Here is a 19,873-nt window from a genome sequence, read left to right as displayed (position 1 = left end):
GTAGTTGCAAGGAGCTTTAGTTTCCCTCCACCTCACGTAATTGAGGTGAAGATGTTCAAAATATACTTCTCCCAGAGTCTGGTTCTGCCTGTGGTTGGCCTTGGATGCCAAGAACACTGAGTCATCCTCTGTTTACTCTCTCATCATGGAAGAAGCCAGCAAAATCCAGTGACCTTAGTGAGAGGAACTATATGGCTTTTGTTTCCTTTATAGAAGCAACTGCTGGTGTAGACTGGGAGCTGGTGCTTCAGTTGTGCGGTTGTTAAGACCACACTAGCTGGTTTCAGCTCTACCAGGTGTTCACACATAGCCTTGTGGATAAGGATCGGTTGCCGAAATTGCTGGATAAACAGTGGGTCCGTCAGTCAACCGAGCGGGAATCCACCTAATGGTGTGCTGTGTGGGTGCAGGGCTCTCGTGGGCGGCCACCAGATGACATATAGAGCTCTGAACTAGGTTGTTCTTTTTCCACAGCTACATAGTGGAGCACTTCATGCCTTCAGCCTTGCGACAGGTGTTCTCTCCCAGCTTGAGAGTGAGAAGGGTCTTCCCATTGGTAGCCCACCACTGCAATCCACATCAACCCCTTGCACCCTAGCCTCTGTGGAAAACAAACACGAACCAACAAACCCATAAAGCTGGGTATTTGAGGAAGCTGGAATGCCTTGTGTGATGATACCCCTGGGATGCTTCTGCTTCTCTGGAGGATTTTCTGCCCTTCTCTGCATGCGTGAATCCTAGGGCCATCGCTGGGTTTCGTGTGCGGGCTCTGGGATTCTTCTGTGTCTCACATTTCTCCATATGTATGTGGGGGTTCATTTGAGGGACTCTGGGACAGATCTAGGGGGAAAAGATATGACCAGTAGAGGGGGTGACAGGTAACACACTTTATTAGGTGGTGCTTGGGTAGGGTTACATGAGAGGGGAGGTCCCTCTCAGCATGAGACTGCCCAGTGGCTATGGTGGGTGGGCACAGAGGCTACCATCCAAAAGGAAGAGGGAGAAGGAAATCCTGGAAGACAGGAGAATCTAAAAGGGGGCTTACATGTGTAGGAGATGTTGCTCATCAACACGGTGGGGAGCCTCTGGGTTGGATCTCTGAAGGGCCCTAGCAGCTTGGGGTCTTATAACCACAGGCCTCTATGTCCTCAATGGCTTGTAGATGCTCAGAGAGGTTTCATGGGTATGCAAAGCAGACAGGTTCGAAATGGATAAGAATCTGCTTATTGGGGCAATTTTTAAAATAATTTGATGTGTAAAAATTTGACTTAGACACCAGCAGGTTTTTGAGCTATACAGAGAAATTTGAGAAATACACAACCTAGGGACCAATACACAGAGGCCACCTTTGGGTCACTCATATAACACCATAACGGTTTTCTGCGGTATTCTTCCAAAGACCACCCCCTGAATTGAAATACTGTGGTCTCTGCAGAAGGAGAAAAAACACATGACAAGGGAGGGGCTGAGTGGCCATTGGGAGTGACATGGCATGGCATGACCTCAGAGGACATCCACCCAATTCCTTACTCAGGATCACAGCGATAAAGTTCTCAGTTGGCCTCCATGGATGTTTTCTCTTACATGCTTGGGGAAAGTTAGCTGGCCTGGAGTCCTTAGCTGAAGCCTCCAGTCATCAAATCTATCTCTTCATTTCCTGAAATGTCTATAGCCAATTTGAAGGAATGCCATTTCTTCTATTTGGGAAAGACTAGAACATCAGAGCTGGAGACGTCATGTAGCCCAGTGTTTCAATAAAAGTGTTTCCAGGAGTGAGTTCCATGGAGCCTACGTCTTGGAGAGAATTTGGGAACAAAAATTCAATGGTCCAATAAATTTAAAAAATGCTTCATAATCTAGTCCCTGCCTAAGAGGGTTCTCAAGACTGAGTTGTGTATTCAATGAATCCAAGACTGTATAGGAGCGAGGCACAAGACTGTGTCAAGTAGACCACCCTCTGGGAAGCCTCTTGAAAATACCTTCCTTGGAAGGTGTCCTAATGGTTGAGGTCTCCCAATGGTTGAGGAGGTCACAAGGTAGTGAAATTCAGATAGTAATAGTATTTTGTTTGTATTATGGTTGCATACCATAATGGATGGATGATGCATGAGAGGGAGGGAGAGAGAGAGAAGACAGTGTGGTTGGAGATAGAGCATTGACAACCATGTAGGGCTTGCCCCTTGGTCAATGGACCATAAGCGGTGAGTGCACTTTTACTCCTCTGAACTACATCTGACCATGTTTTTGCTGTGAGTCATAGGGATCCTCAGATTCAAAGTCACATACCTAGACCAATGGACTGCTGGCTCATTCATGGTCCCTCAAGATCAATAAGGGTCCAGGACACTTCTTCCTTTTTTGTGAGTCTCCTGATGTATTTAAATAAGTACAAAATAAAGTTATGAAACTCATGGTCCATGTAAGTGCTTACATTATACTATCAACATTGTAAGATGCACAACCTGCTTCCTTGTAAGATGCACAACTGAATTCAATACTGTCGTACTACCTCTGGGTCTGGATGTATGACTCCATTTGGAGACAGCACAAGAGATGAAGCAAGGCCTGGCCCGTGGCTCTCCTGACCCCTCCCTGGGGTAGGCCTAGAGCCCATTTCCTCCACTTAAGCCAGAAAGTCACAGATTCAGCTGATGGAGGCACAAGACTAAGACGATGGATTATTAGTCACGATTGGCTCTGTGATAAGTTCTGTTCTATGCAAATGTATTTTTCCCACTTGATGTTGAACTCGAAAGCACGGTGTTGCATTGCATTCTCAAACTTTGCAGGCTTTCAGATTTTGCTTTCATTTTTTGTCACCGTGGAACTTGGAATGTGTCTGAAAGTATGTATTTGTTGGAGTCTGGTGGTTGAGAATGCAGCGTCTTGCTTTCGGATTGTCAACATTTATATTTTGGCTCTACCATTCCAGCTGTGTGCCCATGACACTATTTAACCTCTTGGTGCTGTAGGGGTCAGAAATGTCCAGCCCTCCTGAGATTGTTGTAGGTATTAAATGAGAGGGCTAGCACAGTGCCTGGTAAGCACCCAATAAATTATAGATATATCATTTCCTAACTTTTCCCCCACTAAGCATGCATCGTTTACTTTTCCTCATTTCATTAAATAACCTTCTGCAATGTTATTTTTAATATCTACGTAATATCTTATCTTAGGACTGCACCAAAATTTCTCCAGTCATTTCCCTAGGGTTTGAGATTTAGGATGCTCACATTTTCCTTCATGGTATAAAGGGTTCTAATGGCCAAATTATTGCATATCCATCACTCCTGTGAGATACACTTCTAGAATTTTAATTTCCGGATCAGATTTCAAAGGTAATTGCCACAGGAGGTCCAGGCTTACCACTGAAGTCCCCTGGATAGATATTCCCTGGTCTTTAACAGGGAAGAGTAAACATGTTTGAAGCTTTGCCCACTTCTGCCTTGGACCTCTCAAAGGGATCTGACATTTGTCCGTGAACTTCCCTGGCTTCAGCTGAGGTTTCACACTTGATAAGTGGTTCAGGGAGTCAGAGATGAAGAAAACATCTGTGTTCAAGTTCATTTTTAGTGCAACTGCTGTTCCTTTAGCTCAGAGGCCCTCATAGGATGATGCATCGTGAGGACAAGGATGCATCCTGGGGCTTGTTCCCTCGGATTGTCTTCTGGGATGGTTGGTGCTCATCTTGTTTTTCTTGCAGGAGATTAATGCCCGCATGGCTCGGTGTGGCTTCGTCTACCTGACTCAAGCATTCCCTTGGCTTATAGTGGACCCTCCTCTCCACCTCCCTCAAAAAGGACAACCTCCAACATGGTGCCCAGGCTGCCTTCCTCGGCACTATCGTACCTGGTCTGAGGGGTCTAGAAAATCCATCCATTCCAGCTTATCCCAGCCCCAGCCGTGTGGCAAGATTGATGGCCTTCCCCACCTCCATGGGCCTCTCCCTGGCCTGGAGCAGAAAAATGTCCCTGAGTTGTTCAGAGTTTCAGAAAAGTTTCAGAGTTTTCCATCCCAAGCACACGTCAGTTTCGGACCCTCTCCTGCTTAAATTGCTCCCAGATCCCTTGTCCGCTAGCTCACGAGATATCAGAAAAGCCCACTCTCTTGCCCTCTGCTTGCATCTATGGAATCTGGCTTTCCTAAGCAAAAAGCGTTCGGGAACAAAGAATTCTTTGTACTCTGTATGGTTCCAAGGGCACAGCATAATCGTTCTGTGCTTTCTCGCTCCCACAGGTGAAGGAGCTTAAAGCGCCATTTGTCCCAAGATAAATTTGTGATTTTTAAAGACAGTAATTGAGGGGACAGGCCCTGTGCCAACTTGAGTGTGTGTGTGTCTTCAGGCTGCTTTCTACCTGCTTCTGTTGGTCACGGAGAACATCTTCTGGGGGCTTGGATTTGCCATCATTCCAAACATGGCTATTTATAGGGATCTGCTCAGGGAAGCCAAACTGGCTCCTTCCATTCCTTCTCTTCTCCCTTCTCCTCCTCTTTCCTCTCTTTCTCTTTGGCCTCCCTCCCTTTCCCTCTGCCTTCTTTCCCCCCGTGCTTGAGCTCTTAATACTAAGCTGCTCAGAAGAGTCAGAGGACTGTAGATGAGGCAGTAACCTCCCTTTTGAGGACCTTTCCAGACCAGATGTGTGCAGGCCTCGCCAAGAACGCCCACACAGGCTGCTGGCTGCCCTGAGACAGGAAAGGCTTCATTTATGGTGTAAACACTTCCCCAGATATTGACCCAGTGCCTGGCGACACCGAGGCTCTGATGACCGCTTCATCAACAGGACAAATGTCCACTCACCCCTGTTTGCTTTTTTTTTCCCCCCTTGGGGAGTCCATATGATGGAAAAAAAAAATCACAGGACTGGAAATCAGAGGAACTGGTTTCGGGGCCCAGCCCTGGCACGTACTCGCCGGTGGCTGGAGGAAACACGGCGAATTCTCCAAGCTCCGCCTTCTTCATATAGAAGATGCTCAAAAACCATCCCCCCCGTCGAGTAAGCTACCACGGGTGGGCGGAAGCATTTCCGAAACTCGAAATGTAGATGGAAAAGGGGCTGCGTTCCACTTCCAGCACCTGCTTAGATCCCGTCCCCGTGGATGAAATCAAACTGTCATCTGCAGGATACAGAGCTTTACGGGTGTGCGACACAGAGACCTTGCCGGCAGAAGCAGGCAGGACCCCCGCGAGGGGAGCTCACGGACCTGGTGGGAGCAGTGGAGGTCTTAGGATATTTTCCTGCTTTTTTAATGGAAAAAAGAAATGCAGATGTAGAAATAGATAGACTGTATCTTTGGCAGAAAAACGAAATTGGATTATGTGATGTGTATGGCAGCATCGTGACAAAGTATAGATGTTCTCTGACGGCCAAGGTTAGGGTACAAGATAACATGGGGTACAGAGCGTGGCCTCTGTGGCCGGGATGTCTGCTTCGCAGCTGGCCTTTGCCATTTTCTCGTGGGGTGGGGTGTCCCTGAGAAAGCCACTCAGTGTCTTGCTGTGCCTGTTTCCCCTCATATGGAGAAAGGATGATCAGGGTGCCTATTCAGAAGGTTGTTGTAAAGAGGGGCATCTGGGTGGCTCAGTTGGTTAAGGGTCTGCCTTTGGTTCAGGTTATGATCCCAGGGTCCTAGGATTGAGCCCCGCATCAGGCTCGCAGTCTGCCTGACTCTCATGGTCCCTATTTATAAAATGGGCAGAAATAATAATAGAAGTAAAATATGACTTGGTCAATATGTTATTCATTATCATGGCAAGTGACCCTGGGGGATACTCTCCATGGCCCCGAGGATGCACTGCTCAACACAGATGGACTGGGGTTTCTTTTGGCCAAGGAAGGCCTCCAGAACAGGGGAGAGAGAGGCCCAAGAGGAGGCAGAGAGCCTGGCCCAGGTGGGTAGAGACAAGTGCGTTGGTGCCCGATGGATGGGTCAATGGGGAGCACAGCAGGGACCAGCTCTGCTGCATTGAAGCCTCAAGGAGCTCCTCAAACAGGTCTCAGCCAAAGCCAGCAAGTTTTCAGGGCTTGGCTGCAGGAGATGGGGGGATCGAAGGAGACAGAGGGCCAAGAGAGCTGGTCCTGGAACATGCAGCTCTTGGAAAGATGGAGGGCTGATTAGATTGGCACTATCCAGCCGGAAGAAAAATCTATGCCTCCCACCTGCACCCTGCCCTAGGCTTCTTGCTCTGGAGAAGGAGCAGAAATGATGTTAGATGTCTTCAGGCTTAATCCGGCCTGAGGGGCAGCAACCTCATCCTGCAGCCTTCAGGTAGGATCGTGGGGGCCATCTAGGAAGGGGGTTATCTGGGGAAGCCCAAAGTCATGCTCACTGGGCCTTCACTCACCCCCTATGTTGGGGAGGATTGAGGGAGCTTCTCTCTCTCTCTCTCACACACACACACACACACACAGACACACAACACACACCCCCCAGATACACACACACGCCCCTGTGTTACCTGGTAAGACTGAACCGAAACCCTGTCTAACCCTGCAGCCCAAACTGGGCCTTACTTCCATTTGGGCCCCATGACAGAAGGCAGCTAGAAGGAAACCAGGGACCATCTGACGCCTTGTGACAATCTGGCTGGACACTGGAACATCTCGAGGAATGTGAAAAATTACCCACACCTGAGCTGCATCCCAGAACGCTGAGTCAGCCGCTCGGCGCCCAGGCCCAGGCCAGGCGGTATGCAAAGCTCTCCATCATTTTAACGAGCAGTCAGATCTCATGAGACCCAAGGCCGTGTTACACTGTTTCACCGGGACCAGAAAGATCCTGGGTGGGAGCAGAACGGTGAGCGGGCCCTTGGGACCCCTTCTGCCTGCGGAGCCTAACAAAACATTAAAGTGTTTGTGGCAGAGAGAGACTTCCCCAAACTCTACAGAACACTACAGATTACCCTCCTTTACCTCCCCCACCGCCGACATAAGAGGTGGGGGAAATTGCCAGAATTCCAAAGGACTCCTTCAATAAAACCAAGTGCCCTGTCTCGGTGTTTTCACACAGGAGAACTTGCTAGAGATGGAGTACCCTCTCGGAGAGCTTGAAGGAGCAACCAGTGCAAAGAGCCTGAAGAAGACAGTACCGTCGTTTGTCTGCCTCTCCGTAACTTTTGCAATTGCTCTCCTAGCCTGTCCTGCCCGACGGGGTGGAATGTCTTCAACAGAGACTTGTTTACTTGGATTGGATTATCTCGTGAAGGTCGACATTATCTGTGCAATGTCGGAGCTCCTTAAAACGATGATGTCGATTAAAAATGAGACTGAGTCTGCAGGTAACACATAAGACACGATGCACACAGACTCTTCACACGGTGTATTTCCTCCTTGTGGAATCCCCTGGAGGGGTGAGAGGTGGGGCGCTGGGAGCTGGGGGTGCTCTGTTATCACTCAGGCTGGCACAGTGGAAATAGGCTTGGCTTCCCACGTTGCAGGCATACCCCAAGTCCTTTCTCTGTTGATCCCTGGTTCTCCGTGTTCGGGAGAGCCCCTTAGGATCACTGTGCTCTGGCAAGTACACAAAACAGGGTGCTGTCTCTTTAAGTAGTAGAGACTGAGAAGCTCTCAGGCCACCATGACATATCCCTGCATTGGACCAGCCTCTGAATAAACTGGAAAGACGCCTGGTCTGGCTTCAGTTACAGGGAGCACCACCAGGGAACATCTCAGGGAGCCTGGTTGCAAGCAGTGGGGCTTAGAGTCTGCCTGCTGGTCTCTCCGCCACCCTGTGGGGAGAGCCTTGCCTTGGCATCCCTTGTGTTTGACTGCAAAGAAACCCGCGTGGAGGAAGGGGTTACCCCATTTGGCCCGGTGAGTCTTCTTGGCAAACTGTCTCTCTGGATAGTGCGTGCTTATGCTTCTGGGAGAACTGCCTGATCCCCCATCCCCTGCAAACCAGGACTGGTAGGGATTGCAGTGGAAATGGTGCGCTGTGTTGCAATTGACAGAGAGTCAGAGGATGTTTTAAATCCTTGATGAAGAGCTGGCTGTATACTCTTGCTGGGGAGGTGAGAAGGACTATCTGAGAGCATCTAGGAAGCCCAGCGCATCCAGATTTGAAGGCAGAAAGGGGACCTGATGCTATTTCCCTGATGGGAAACAGCTCTGCACACATGGCTGGCAGGGAACCTCAGGTTGGGAAGCAGGTCAGGGAGAAGTTTCCACCTGTAGCAAAGCACTGGCCGGGCCCTGGGTATGGCCAAGCCTGGTCGACACTGCCCTGGGCAGTGTCTCCTTTCCTACCCTGGGAACTGGGCAGGCGAGAGGCAGTAAGGGCTGAACCAAAGGGTTCAGGTTCACGTGTTCTGAAACCCACAGCGTGGTATCACCTGCTCATGGACTAAAATATTGGGTTCACGGGAGAGGAAGAAACAAGCTGTGCTTTACGGTGTGTGTGCTTTTCTAGATGTATATACTTCATTAAAAAGTTTACTCGGAACAAAAAGAAAAGAAGAGAAAGAAAATCCCTAGTTCAATATGCTAATATTTGTGAAGTGCTTAGAATAGTCCTGGGGACATAGTGACCACATAAATGTTGGTTAAATAAACAAAATAAAAGTCTCAAATGGCATAAAGTGAGGCCATGATTCCTGGGGCACTGCTGACCTATAAAATGATCCAGGAGGAGAGAACACAGCGCTATTCCTCTGGTTGGTTTTTCTACTTGCATATGAACTTCAGACCTGTGGGATTTCTAAGCCATTTTAGCTGGGGCGGGGGGAGGGGGGTGTCTGCCTTGCCTTGAGGGCTAAAGATGATATAATAATAACCAATGACAATTTACTGAGTCCTGGTCCCTATGTTCTAGGCATTATGCTAACTGCTTCACACACTTCATCCCCTTTACTCACCCCCATAAAATAGGCATTACCAGTCCTGCTTGCGGATAAGAAAATGGAAGCTCACTGAACTTCAGCCTTTCCCCCAAGTTCACAACCCTGAGTAATCAGGTTTGTCTGAGCCCAGAGCTGGAGTGCCTAAGCATTGCCCTATTCCCCGTCTCCCAGATCATGCGTAAAGTCCTGCTAAAGTGCCAGCCACATAATGGGCATTGAGTGAAATTTTTACATGTCACCTTTTTAATCTCATAAGAATTTTTAAAAGACCATTGCTCAAGGAATATTTCAGATAATGTACTTTTACTTAAAGATAAGAATATGCAATCGGCTCTCCTAAGCTGCTACGTTCAAAGAGTAAAATCCTATGGAATTGTTTGACTCATTTAGAGGGATAAGCTTTTATGACACAGGACACCAGCAGGAGACGTCTGTGTGCCCGGGTGTGCAAAAAGTGCTGCATTAGTAAGCAAAGACATTCAGAATCCACATTAAGGCTCCTTGTTGGCGCCTCAGGGCTCTCCCATCCGAGAGGCCTCCTTGGGCCCACCTGTGCCACGCCCAGCAGGGCTAGCCTCTCTCCGGGTGACGCTGGGCGGACCACGTTCAGGCGACTATGAATCAGCGGATTTCCCTAGCTGTTCTTCCCCCACGTCCAATGGCCGACTCCCCACCCTACGGCCCAGGACGCCGGCGGAGGCTGGGAGCCAGGCCAGGCGAACTTCGCCTGGAGCTTACCCGGTTGTGGTCTGGTTTTGCCCAGGCTAGGAGGAGCCAGACCGCCCCCCTACCCGGGCACGCTGTTCTGTAGTCGGCGGGACTCTCCCTTCTCCCGCTAATTCTCACCCACGCAGGGCCCGCCAGTGGGTCCCCTCGAGTCCTGGGAACCCGGCACACGGCCTAGGTGCAGACACCGACACGGCGGGCAGGCGCTGGGCAGGTGTGCCCGGCTGAAATGCCACGGCAGGCCAGGCGCGCCCGGACCCTAGAGGAGAGGGACGCCTTCCAGCGCTGAAGTGTCAGCTTCCCCCCTTCCCGGAGGAGAGGACTCCAGCCTTGGCCCCCGCGTGGGCGCAGTCCGCGTGCGTGCGCCCCAAAGCCCAGCGCTGGGCACCGGCGGGGGCGACCTCGGGAGGGCTTTTCCCACGTGGCCTAGGGGGGCGGAGGGACCAGTTTATTGGCCAGCACTTGGGCTCCAGGAACTCGGGGAGCCAGAGGAAGCGGAGGTGAGAAAGCTCAGCTGCCGCCTAGTTTCGAGTAGAAGTCGCAGCGGTTTTTCAGGGATCGACTTTCTCCGGAGGCGCAGTGGAGGCCGAGTAACCGTCTCCTGCCCTCCCTCCCTCCTGCCCTCTCCCCTCCCCGAGGCCCGCCCCCCTGCACACGCTGACCCAGGGACACACCCTATTGCAGCGACGCAGACAGGGCGTAGTTCCCGTTAAAGGGGAACGCCGGGAGCCTCCCTCTGGCCCCTCGCTTCGCGCGCGCAGCCCGGCAGCGCAGCTCTCTTCGGGGACGCTATAGGCCGAGCGAACGCACGGAGTTGTTTGTGCCGGAGGCCACTTTGAGGATCGGGGACAACCATCCCTTTGGGCTGTAAGTGCTTTGCTAGGGAAAGTGGAGATGGAGGAGAAACGTGGGCATCTTCCGTCGATGGTGCCAGAAAGCGCGGAGCAGGCGCGGGCTTTGGGCTGGTCAGGTCTCCGAGCTGTCTTTCCGAGCTCAGACAGACAGACCGCAGTCTGTCTTGTATAGTTCTTACGGGCTTTGTAGGAGATACGGCGTCGTAAGGGGCGCGGGTGGTGGTGTCGGGATGTGGGGCAGGGGCTGAGCAGTTTTCGTCTCGCTGGAGAAGCGCCTACTTGGGGACTCACTGGCAAATTGGTTCCTGAGGTGGACACCTGGGGGGAGGGCTACTGGACCCCTGTGGTCCCCCAATTTCTAGCCACGTACCCTATATCCGATTATCCTTCTGTGTCCCTCCCCGGCTCTCGGAGCCACTGGATTTAATTTAAACCTTCTGGGAGACATCGGAAAACCGGGCTTATTTCTTCCCGTGCATTCCAGGGTTCTTTTGAATGTGTTGCTTATGGAGAGCAACGGAGGGGCCTGGTTACTGGGTACTTTTCTGAGTTACTGAAACGTCGTCTCCCTGGTCCAGGGCCCTGTACTGAAACGGTCCGCCCAAGTGCAGCAGGGTTTTCACAGCCATACGTATCCTCTAACGGTTCACCCGGGTCTTCAGTTCCCCAGGGTCTGTAAAATGAGGGGCTGGGACCGCACAACTGCGGAGGGAAGATGTCCTGCGGGCTCTCGCGGGCTGCAGTTCTCCTGGGACTCAGCCCTTCATCCTCCGCCTCTCCTTCCCACCCGACGTCTGGCCCCCTCCATGGACGCTCCTGGGCGCGCGTCCCGGAGCGCCGCGGCTGGACGGGGTTGCGTCTCGGCTGTGCGTGCCGGCGGCGCGGCCGGGACCCCGGCGATCGGGCGAGGGGCCAGCCCGGGGGCGCAGGGCCCGGCCCGCCGGGGCCGCCTGGGGAAGCGCGCGGTGGGCGGGAAGCGCAGGGTCGGGCCACTCTCCCGGCCACTCTTTCCTGCCCATGCTCCCCCGGCTCTGCGCCTCCTCTCCGGAGCCGCCCGTGCCGATGCCAGGCTGAGCTGGGGCCAGGACGGCTCCCCAGCGCTGGCAGAAGCCGGTGGAAACTCGGAGACTAACGGAATGCGGAGAGCACCGGGTCTGGGAAACCAGCGCGCAGCCGCGCGCTCTCCCTCACAGCGTGCCGCTGGTGTCCCCAGGCCTCCGGCAGAAATCTGGGCGCCTACCCCCGGACCCCCCACCGCCCCCTCCGTGAAGGGGAAAGGGGCACATTCTCCTCCTTCTGCCCCCTTCCCCACGTGGGGCTGGGCTCGGAGGCAACCCCGGGTGGGTGGAGGTGTGCCGCGGCCTCCGCTCGTCCTTCGGGAAAACCCTGTCCTCCTGGGGTGACTTAGACGTGCGTACCCCTTGCTTTGTTCCCAAAGCCGCAGGCGGGCCCGGCGACTGCCGGGCGGGGATGCTGCGGTCGGCTGCTGCCCTCTCTCGGCCGGCCGCGGGGAGGCGTGCGGGCGCCCGGGGCCGGGCCAGGCGGGCGGGCGGGCGCGGTGCCAGCCCCCTGCATTCCGCCGGCGCCGGGACCCTCCCTCCGCGCGCTCCTCCTCCCTCGCTCGCTCGCGCCAGTTGGTTCGGCCTCAGGTCCAGCTTCGGCTCTCTTTCCTGGCAGGCAGGAACTCCGCTGAGCGCAACTTGCCGCCAGAATGCTCCTCCTGTTGCTGGGCATCATCGTCCTCCACGTCGCAGTGCTGGTGCTGCTCTTCGTCTCCACGATTGTCAGCGTGAGTGGCGGGGGGCGGGCGGGGCACCCCGAGCTCCCCCCTCCCCCCCACAGTGCTCCGGCCTCCCCCAGGCGATTCCGGCTGTACTCCCCCTAGTTCAGCGCCGCCGTGTTATTTGCAGACAACGTGAAGTCTCAGACGTCCCCGCGGGCGTTTTGCAGTTTCTGGCAATCTGCCCCCTTTCAGTTGTTTTGAGAAAACCGGAGCAGATTCAGGGGTAGGAAGGAAGCAATCGCTGGACTAGGTTAGTTGCGCAGGCCTCCATTTAAGCCAAATTTCGGTGCGGAGCCAGGGCTCCCCGACCTTCATTTGATGAGATTGCTTAGCATTTTTTTTTTTTTCTCGCTGTAGATTCGTTGAGGAAGGAAGCGGATTATTTATGGAGTTTTGTTTTTCTCCACATGTCATAGGGTCAGATGGGCGGCTTAGTTCATACAACACCCCTGGAGGGCTGGATATTGGAAGGTTAACATGGGCTCTTCCAGAAAAGAGTTCACAGTCCTGGGTCTGCTTTGTGATGTGGACCCAGGGCCTTCCACTATTAAGCCTCCACTCTAGGAACAGGTTATCAGGGTATAACTTGGGTCACAGAACCATCCAACGTCAAGCACATTCGATCTGAAACTATGACTGTGGCTTTAACTTCTTAGTGTAAGGCAAATTCCAGGCACGCTATTCCCCTCTGTTTCAAAGGCTGAGAGATAATTAGGTCGGAATGAGAAATACTGATGTTGGGGGCTTGTGGGTTGTTCTATCATTTGTAAGTGTCTTTACAGCATCTTAATTAATCTTGTCGGATTAATAGGAATTATGGGTAAGGAGAGAGGCTCAGAGGGGTGGTACTTTGGGGGAGCGACACTCAGGAGATCAGGGAGGGGAGCAGGCTTGAATGCAGGTGTCCTGGGCTCAGTCCGAGGCTCCTTCTACCATAGTACATACTTCTGCATATACTGGCTTATACGCCTGTGTGCTGCTTTCACTTGCAAACACTGGGCCTCCCTGAGCCAGACCCCCACCTCTCTGCCTTCCCTTCGCACCCCCTCAGCTTGTCTGATTTAAGATGTCTGGTTCTTTCTAGCAATGGATCGTGGGCAATGGACACGCAACCGACCTCTGGCAGAACTGCAGCACGTCTTCCCCGGGCAACGTCCACCACTGTTACTCATCATCCGCGAACGGTGAGACTGGGTTTTTGCTCCACACGCTTGTCTTGGTCTGTGGGTGCCGTGTTTCTCAGTCCAGACCTGGAAACACTTGTTCTTGGAAGACACAGCTCTAGCGTTGTTGCTGGGGTGGGGCGGAATGCAACGGGGGACCAGGAATCCAAGACTAAAGGAGAGGAGCAGAAGTTTCCCTGGCTAAGCCAAGACCCTGGGTGTCATTGTACATTATCTCTTCCCGGAAAGATGCCCTAGAGCTCCCCCTTATCACTTGATGTAATGCTCCTTGTGAGCAAAGAAATGCAGACACAGATAGGCAACGGAGGCTGCTCCATGGCAAGACTTTAGGCTAACCCCATTGGGACTTTGGATCCAACCAGCATCTTTGCTCTGCTGGCTGTCGCTATCCAGAAATGTCCTGCTTCTGCCTGTTTCGGTGACGGTCCCAAGGGTAGTCTTTGGTCCACCTGTTGGCCCCCCATTTACAAGACTGCTTTTCTAGGTCGTGGGCCTCCCTGCTGCCATTTAGCATTGGAACCTTTGAGTGTTTCCTTGTGGCAAGATGGGGCCTCGAAGCTATTTGCAGAATGCTAAACCGAGCCTGGGAGGGCCCTCCATCCGGAGGACTGTGTTTCTCCTCTGTCCTCCGCGTCATTGCTTGTGAGATATTTGAAACCAGGCTTACTTGGATTCAAGTGAAGGGGATAATTGACAGTGAAGTACCCACTAGACACCTCAATACTCAGAGGGAGCAGTACTCAGCAGAGAGTCTTGTGTCTTTGGATGTGGAGAGGCCAAGGTAAAGAGGGTGCATTCTTTTGGGTGGCTGGGTGCTGTTCAGTGGCATCGTGGCCCCTGGGAGGGGCCGCAGTGCTTGGTGTTGAGGACAAAGTGGGCTTGGCTTGGTACAGTCTCATGTTTCAAAGGATATGTCCTCAGCCTGGAGGGGGCAGTCATTGTAGGATGGGCAGAGAGAGCTTTCTTGACATCCTGAGTTTTAAAAGGCCAATAGAGTACGGCTTTCATTGTTGCTGAAGGTGCTCATGATCCAGTATCTGTTGAAGATGCTCCAACCGATGAGAGAGACCAATTTAGACCCAGCTCAATAAAGCGGGCAGTGAAGGGACCCTTCGTTCTAGCTTTGCACAATGCAGTTTCCTTGCTGGGCTTTGCCTCCTGTGGGCTTGGCACCCAATAATACCCAAGCTGTCACCGAAACATTACAAAGCAAACATCTCGGGCCTCAGTATAAGGAGAAAGTGCTAGGCTTAGTTATTTGGTAGTTTCTGTGGGGAGGATAGGCAAGGAATAGAAAACCCTGCTTTATGTTCTCATTTTCCTTGGGGAGAAGAAAAGAAAGGACTCTCTCTGTCATTTTTTTTCTCGGGAGTGCATGAAAGATACCGAATTAAAAACATCCCAGAGGGTGCACAGTGAGTTTGCATGGTGCGTTGGCAACCAGGCAAATGGAATGAAATACTCATATGCATGCCTGAGAATGTGGCCATAGCCCTGCTTGTCCCCAAAGCCGCAGGATCCGGTGTCTACCCCTTTCAGGGTCTGGCTCAAGTTCCCTGAAGCCTCGGGAAGGGAGGTGCCCCGCTCGCTACTGACACCTGGTGGTCAAAAGTGGTGACCCGGCCCAAAAGGGTGGCTTTCGCCGAGGAGGGGCATGTCCACAGGTGCCCCTCCCAAGTGGCATTGGCCATGTGGGGTTGGCATGGCCGGGGGCAGAGGAGCAGCCCTCTAGACTGTGCTCCCACCGTGTTTGGGAAGAAGGGCGCTCTTACCTCGGGGCCTGTTCATCTCAAAGAGGGACCAGTGTTACTTTCATCAGGAAACCTCTCGTCTCTTAACTGGCTCTTTATGTGCCAAGCTCATTCTTTGGGTTCATTGACAATGACTTTGGGGTCTTTCTTGTGGGCTCCAAATCCACGTGGTTGCTTTGCGGGGGGAGCATGGGTTCTCTTCCACATCTGCTTTCTCAGATGTTTTGAGGGAATCTGGGCACGCCCTTAAGTAAGCTGGGTTTGTTTGGATTTGAGCTTCTTCTAAGTTAGAAGTTTCCATGGAAGCTTCCCCAGTAGCTGTTAACTCTGCTGACGTCTCCCTGGTGGGTCAGCTCCGATGGGGGGCAGAATCCTCTGGGCCTCCTTTGCCTTGCTGATCCAGCTGAAAAATCTCCGTGGCAAACAGTGGGCGCAAAAATATATAATTACAAAACTTAGATGCCCTTTATGAATGAAACAATATATATTAAGTTGTGAGCCACCGACTTTGGTCCTCGATGGCCCTCAGGATGTTCCAAACATACTTTTTATGGACGTGATCAAAAGCAACTCGCTATTGATATCCATTTGCAAAGAGCACGTTGCAAGTGTGTTATGTGAACCGACGTTGGTTGATCTGGCTTGCTAATTTTTCCTGAGGGGGCTCGTGTTTGTAAGTATGGGGCCAGAGCGTGGCCCCTCTCGGAGCCGGGAGTGGGGGGGGGTGGTTACTGTGCACTTCGTCTTCTGCATGGACGGTGCCCCTCGCTCACCACGTTAACCTCATGGTGGTCAAACCGCTGTGTTATGTAGTTGGAAGGCGATGTCTCAGATCTTTCCCCCTAACTACCCCTTGCTATTAGAAGTGGTTTCAGATTTCTTACGAGCTGCCCTCAACCCTGCCTGCCTTTGTATTTTCTGAACATATTTACACACCTTCTGGCTCCATCCTGAACCTGGCTGCAGGTCGAGATGAAAGAGCTTTCATGGGTCCTATGCATCATCACCTAGCTTTGAATGCCGCTTGGACCCAGGGAATACAGGGCCTTGGAAACTGGGGACCTTGCCCTTGAGGGTCCTGAGCCTCTTTGAGGAGCCAGGGGATAAGTGTGGAAGGATGAGTCACTGTGAAGGCAGTAGAGGCCAGATGCCCAAGGAGTGGGGGCAGGCAGGCAGGACCAGAGTTCAGGGGAGGAAGTGGAAGAGAAGTCTTGTGTGGGAGGTGGGATTTGATCCATCCTCCAGAGGATGGGCAGGATTTAAATAAATACAGGCAAGGAGGAGGATATTCCCTGTCCAGGCAATGACGTGACCACCAGCAAGGGGACAGCAATGCAGGGGGACGTGTCGGACCCGTCGGCTAGTATTCCGGTTAGGATTAAGATTGACTGCATGTAACAGAACATCTTCAAGGGGCAGGGGCTTAAATAAGATCGTTTATGGCACTTGTATGAAAGCGTCAGAGACCCAGGCACTTTCTAGCTCCTTTCTTCGCCATCTCAGATTTGGTCCTCATCCTCACAGACTAAGGGGCTGCTGGAGCTCCAGCCATCTCATCCACGCTTCAGGCAGCAGGGTGGAGAAAAGAGGAGGAGAAGAATGTGTGCCCTTCCCTTTTCATGAAATGTCTCCACATAGACCACACACTTCTTTTTCTAGCTTTTACAGGAACTTAGTCACGGCAGCCACACCTAGTTAACAAGGGAGGCCGAGAATGTAGTCATTTGGCCTCGTGGGAAGCATGGCTTCTCAATTCCTAGAAATTTCATAGCAAGCACTTCTCCGTAAGCCTGGCTTGAAACACTTCTCTCCAGGACTTTGACCATCCCCCCACTCTGTACCCGTTCATACTGTTTCACCATAGCTCTGCTGGGTCCTATGCAGTTTCCGAGCAGAGCCCCATTATTTTAGGATTATTCAAATATTTCATCTCTCCTCTGTCCTGGGCTCCATCAGCCGCCCCACCATTCTGACAGAGCCCCATATCGGAAAGTGTATAACCCTTAGACTTCCCTCTGTTTCTCTCTGTCTCCCATCATTAAGTCTTATTTAAGTCTTGTTTCATGATGTCTTTGGGATCTTTGTTTTCTTCCCGCCTTGACTTCTCTTCTGAACTGCAGACCTGCATATCCAGCCATCTACTAGATATTTCCACAGGGATGTCTCAGAGGCACGCCCGAACTAGTCAGTCTGCATCCTCTTCCACCGAACCTACCTCTTTGATAGTTTCTAGGATTTGAATGGCCTGCCCCGGCCATTGACCATCCCCTTGTGGGTCACCATGCCTGCAGGACTTATCAGAGCTCTAACCCCTCACCTTGCTTGTTTCTTTGTAACTCATGTTTCACATCGAATCCGGGGTGATATTTTTAAAAATACAAAGCCAGGCCTATGACTCTGGATTTGAAGGCTTTCAGAGGCCTCTCCTTGGTCTTAATCTTCAGATGGAGATCTTTACCAAATCCCAAAGGATCTACCTGAATGATCTGTTCCCATGAAACCTCATCTCCCCTCGCTTCTCCCTCCCTCATCTTGGAATGTTAGCCTCCTCTTACTTCCTTGATCATGAACTTCCCATCTCAAGGTCCCCCCTCTCTCCCTTTCTCCCTTCCTCTGTTCTTTGGTGCCCAGCAGCTTGCTGGATTGCTGGATGCTTACCCTCTACCAGGTACTATTGTAGACGCTGAGAATGCAAGAGTGAGCAAGAGTTTGCATTTTAACAGGTGAAATAAACAGCCAAGAAACATGGATAATTTGGGGCAGCCATCGGAACTACAAAGAGAACGAAACAGGCTAATGTGTCATGAGGGATTGGGGTAGAGAAGGGAGCCTTTTGCAGGAATGACCCCTTGAGGATGACCAGGAGTCAGCTGTATGAACATCTGGGGAAGGTTCCAGGCAGAGGGGCCATCCATTACAGGCTCTCTGGGCAAGGAAGGGGCCTGGCAGCGTTGAGGGGCCAAGGGCAGGCCAGACAGTGGGAAGACAGAGGGTGAGGGGTAGAAGAGCACGCCGGCCTGTAGATCCTTCTAGACCTTAGTAAGCAGTTTGGTCCATATGGGTGCTTTTCTACTTTTTACAGTCTCATTTAGCCTTGCTGTGTTTTATATGCATCTCTGTCCATTTTATTCCAAGTTGCAGCAGCAGTCCGGATCATTTATAAGACAGAACACATCAGAAATCTTGCACAGTAGAAATGCACTGATGTGCGTTTCGGGTCATTGTCCCGAGACGTGGGATTCTTACCACTTCTTACCACTTACCATTGCTTTTCTTTCCCTCTGCCACGTTGCCCATCTTCCTCATTGAGATCTTTTATTTACACACAAAATCCCATAGGGATTTACCTATTTCCCATTTAATTTTCAAAATAGCCATAAATGTTATTTCGTGGTAGGAAATTAGTATCTGGTAACAAATCGGTTCTTTCTGCTTTGAGTAAGAAAACGGAGCCTCAGGGTATGGCAGGCAGGGCCCGTGGGGCGGCGTCCATATCAGCAGACATCCATCCAGAGACAGAGGAGGCCAGTTTCTAGAGCCCTGGTTTTCAAACTAATGAGATCTAAGCAGCTCCGGCTGGGATCTGGGGAGCAGGGGTGATGCACCAAGCCTTCTCCCCAAATCTGAAGGCGCCTGTCTCCTTGGAGCCCTTGTGCCATTGCCATGAGTGAGTTTAAAGTCTACTGACCCAGAAAGTTCGGCAAAACGTGCCTCGAATTGACCAAACTAATGCTTTTTGTTTTGAACTCTCCATATTGTGCACATTTTAGGTCCAAATACACACTGGCATTCTCCCCTTCTTTGTTTTATCTGTGTGTACCTGGTGGGTAGCCCAATGGGTCAGAGTTCTGGAGCTGGGCTGGAGCTGGGATCTCAAGCCAAGAAAGTGAGCAGTCAATGCTTTTCCTTTCCATTCTAAGCAACGATGGCAACAACGAACTCAAGGCAATCAGGTGGTGGCCAGCATTAGACTGATGCTTTGGATTGAAAATCAGAAAAATATAAATGTTGCCCGTCTCAGAAGCCCCTAGCTTGAGCCTCGGTGGTCACTTGTCATCTGTGTCTTCCTTGACTCCAGATTTCTCTCTCTCTCTCTCTTTTTTTTATCCGTTTGGTGGCCTTGTCATTTCAGCAAGGGCATCAGACCATTTCCTCGTCTGTGGCTCAGCTCTTGGTCAGATTTTAGAGAACACAGGAGGCCCTCTGCATTTATGGGTTCATGTTTTGCAATTTAAAATCTTTGTGGCTCTCTGGGCCAACCCACAATCTCTGCCCAAGTAACGGCTCTTGATTTTACAGGCCCTTGTGGGTTGCTGAGGCCCTGCCAGGTGAGGGAGGTACAAGGGATGGGATGTGGTGTCAGAATGTTAATGTTGCAACCTGCAAAGTTTCTCGTTAGGTGCCAACATCCAGGAGTTAATTCTACATGCTTGTTCAAACCTGGGTCTGAACCACAGGGCCCTTGAAACTCAGTCTTTGCTTCTTCAGAAATTTAAATTGCATTCCCAGGATTCCAGCAGAGTCAAGAAAGCATTTCTTGTATTTCAGGAGCAGGGATGGGCTGTCATGGGGCCTGAGGTTGTGGGTGTTGGTTTTCAGTGCCCGAGAGAAGGATGTCTGGCACAAAGCCTCCTGAGTGTGTCCTCATGGACACACACATAGACTCCCAATGTTGGCAGGGACCTGGGAGGTCATCAAGTCCATCCCTCTCTCCCGCCACACCTTGCTTCAGACCCCTC

General features: G+C 51.7%; 1 protein-coding gene across 1 annotated transcript in view; it reads left to right on the top strand.

The window, feature by feature from the left end:
• The first annotated feature begins 10,245 nt into the window (after window positions 1-10,245).
• The window catches only part of PMP22 (peripheral myelin protein 22), a 28,069-nt gene continuing 18,441 nt past the window's right edge, over window positions 10,246-19,873 (top strand). The window contains exons 1-3 of the mRNA XM_021694652.1: window positions 10,246-10,429; window positions 12,094-12,205; window positions 13,284-13,383. Coding sequence (XP_021550327.1) covers window positions 12,128-12,205; window positions 13,284-13,383 — 178 coding nt within the window. The 5' untranslated portion in view covers window positions 10,246-10,429; window positions 12,094-12,127. The remainder of the gene's footprint in view (window positions 10,430-12,093; window positions 12,206-13,283; window positions 13,384-19,873) is intronic.

Source organism: Neomonachus schauinslandi, chromosome 15 (genome assembly GCF_002201575.2).
Source record: "Neomonachus schauinslandi chromosome 15, ASM220157v2, whole genome shotgun sequence".
Classification (NCBI taxonomy): Eukaryota; Metazoa; Chordata; class Mammalia; order Carnivora; family Phocidae; genus Neomonachus; species Neomonachus schauinslandi.
Note: the sequence above shows the minus strand (reverse complement) of the source record. Positions and strands in the feature narration are given on the sequence as shown.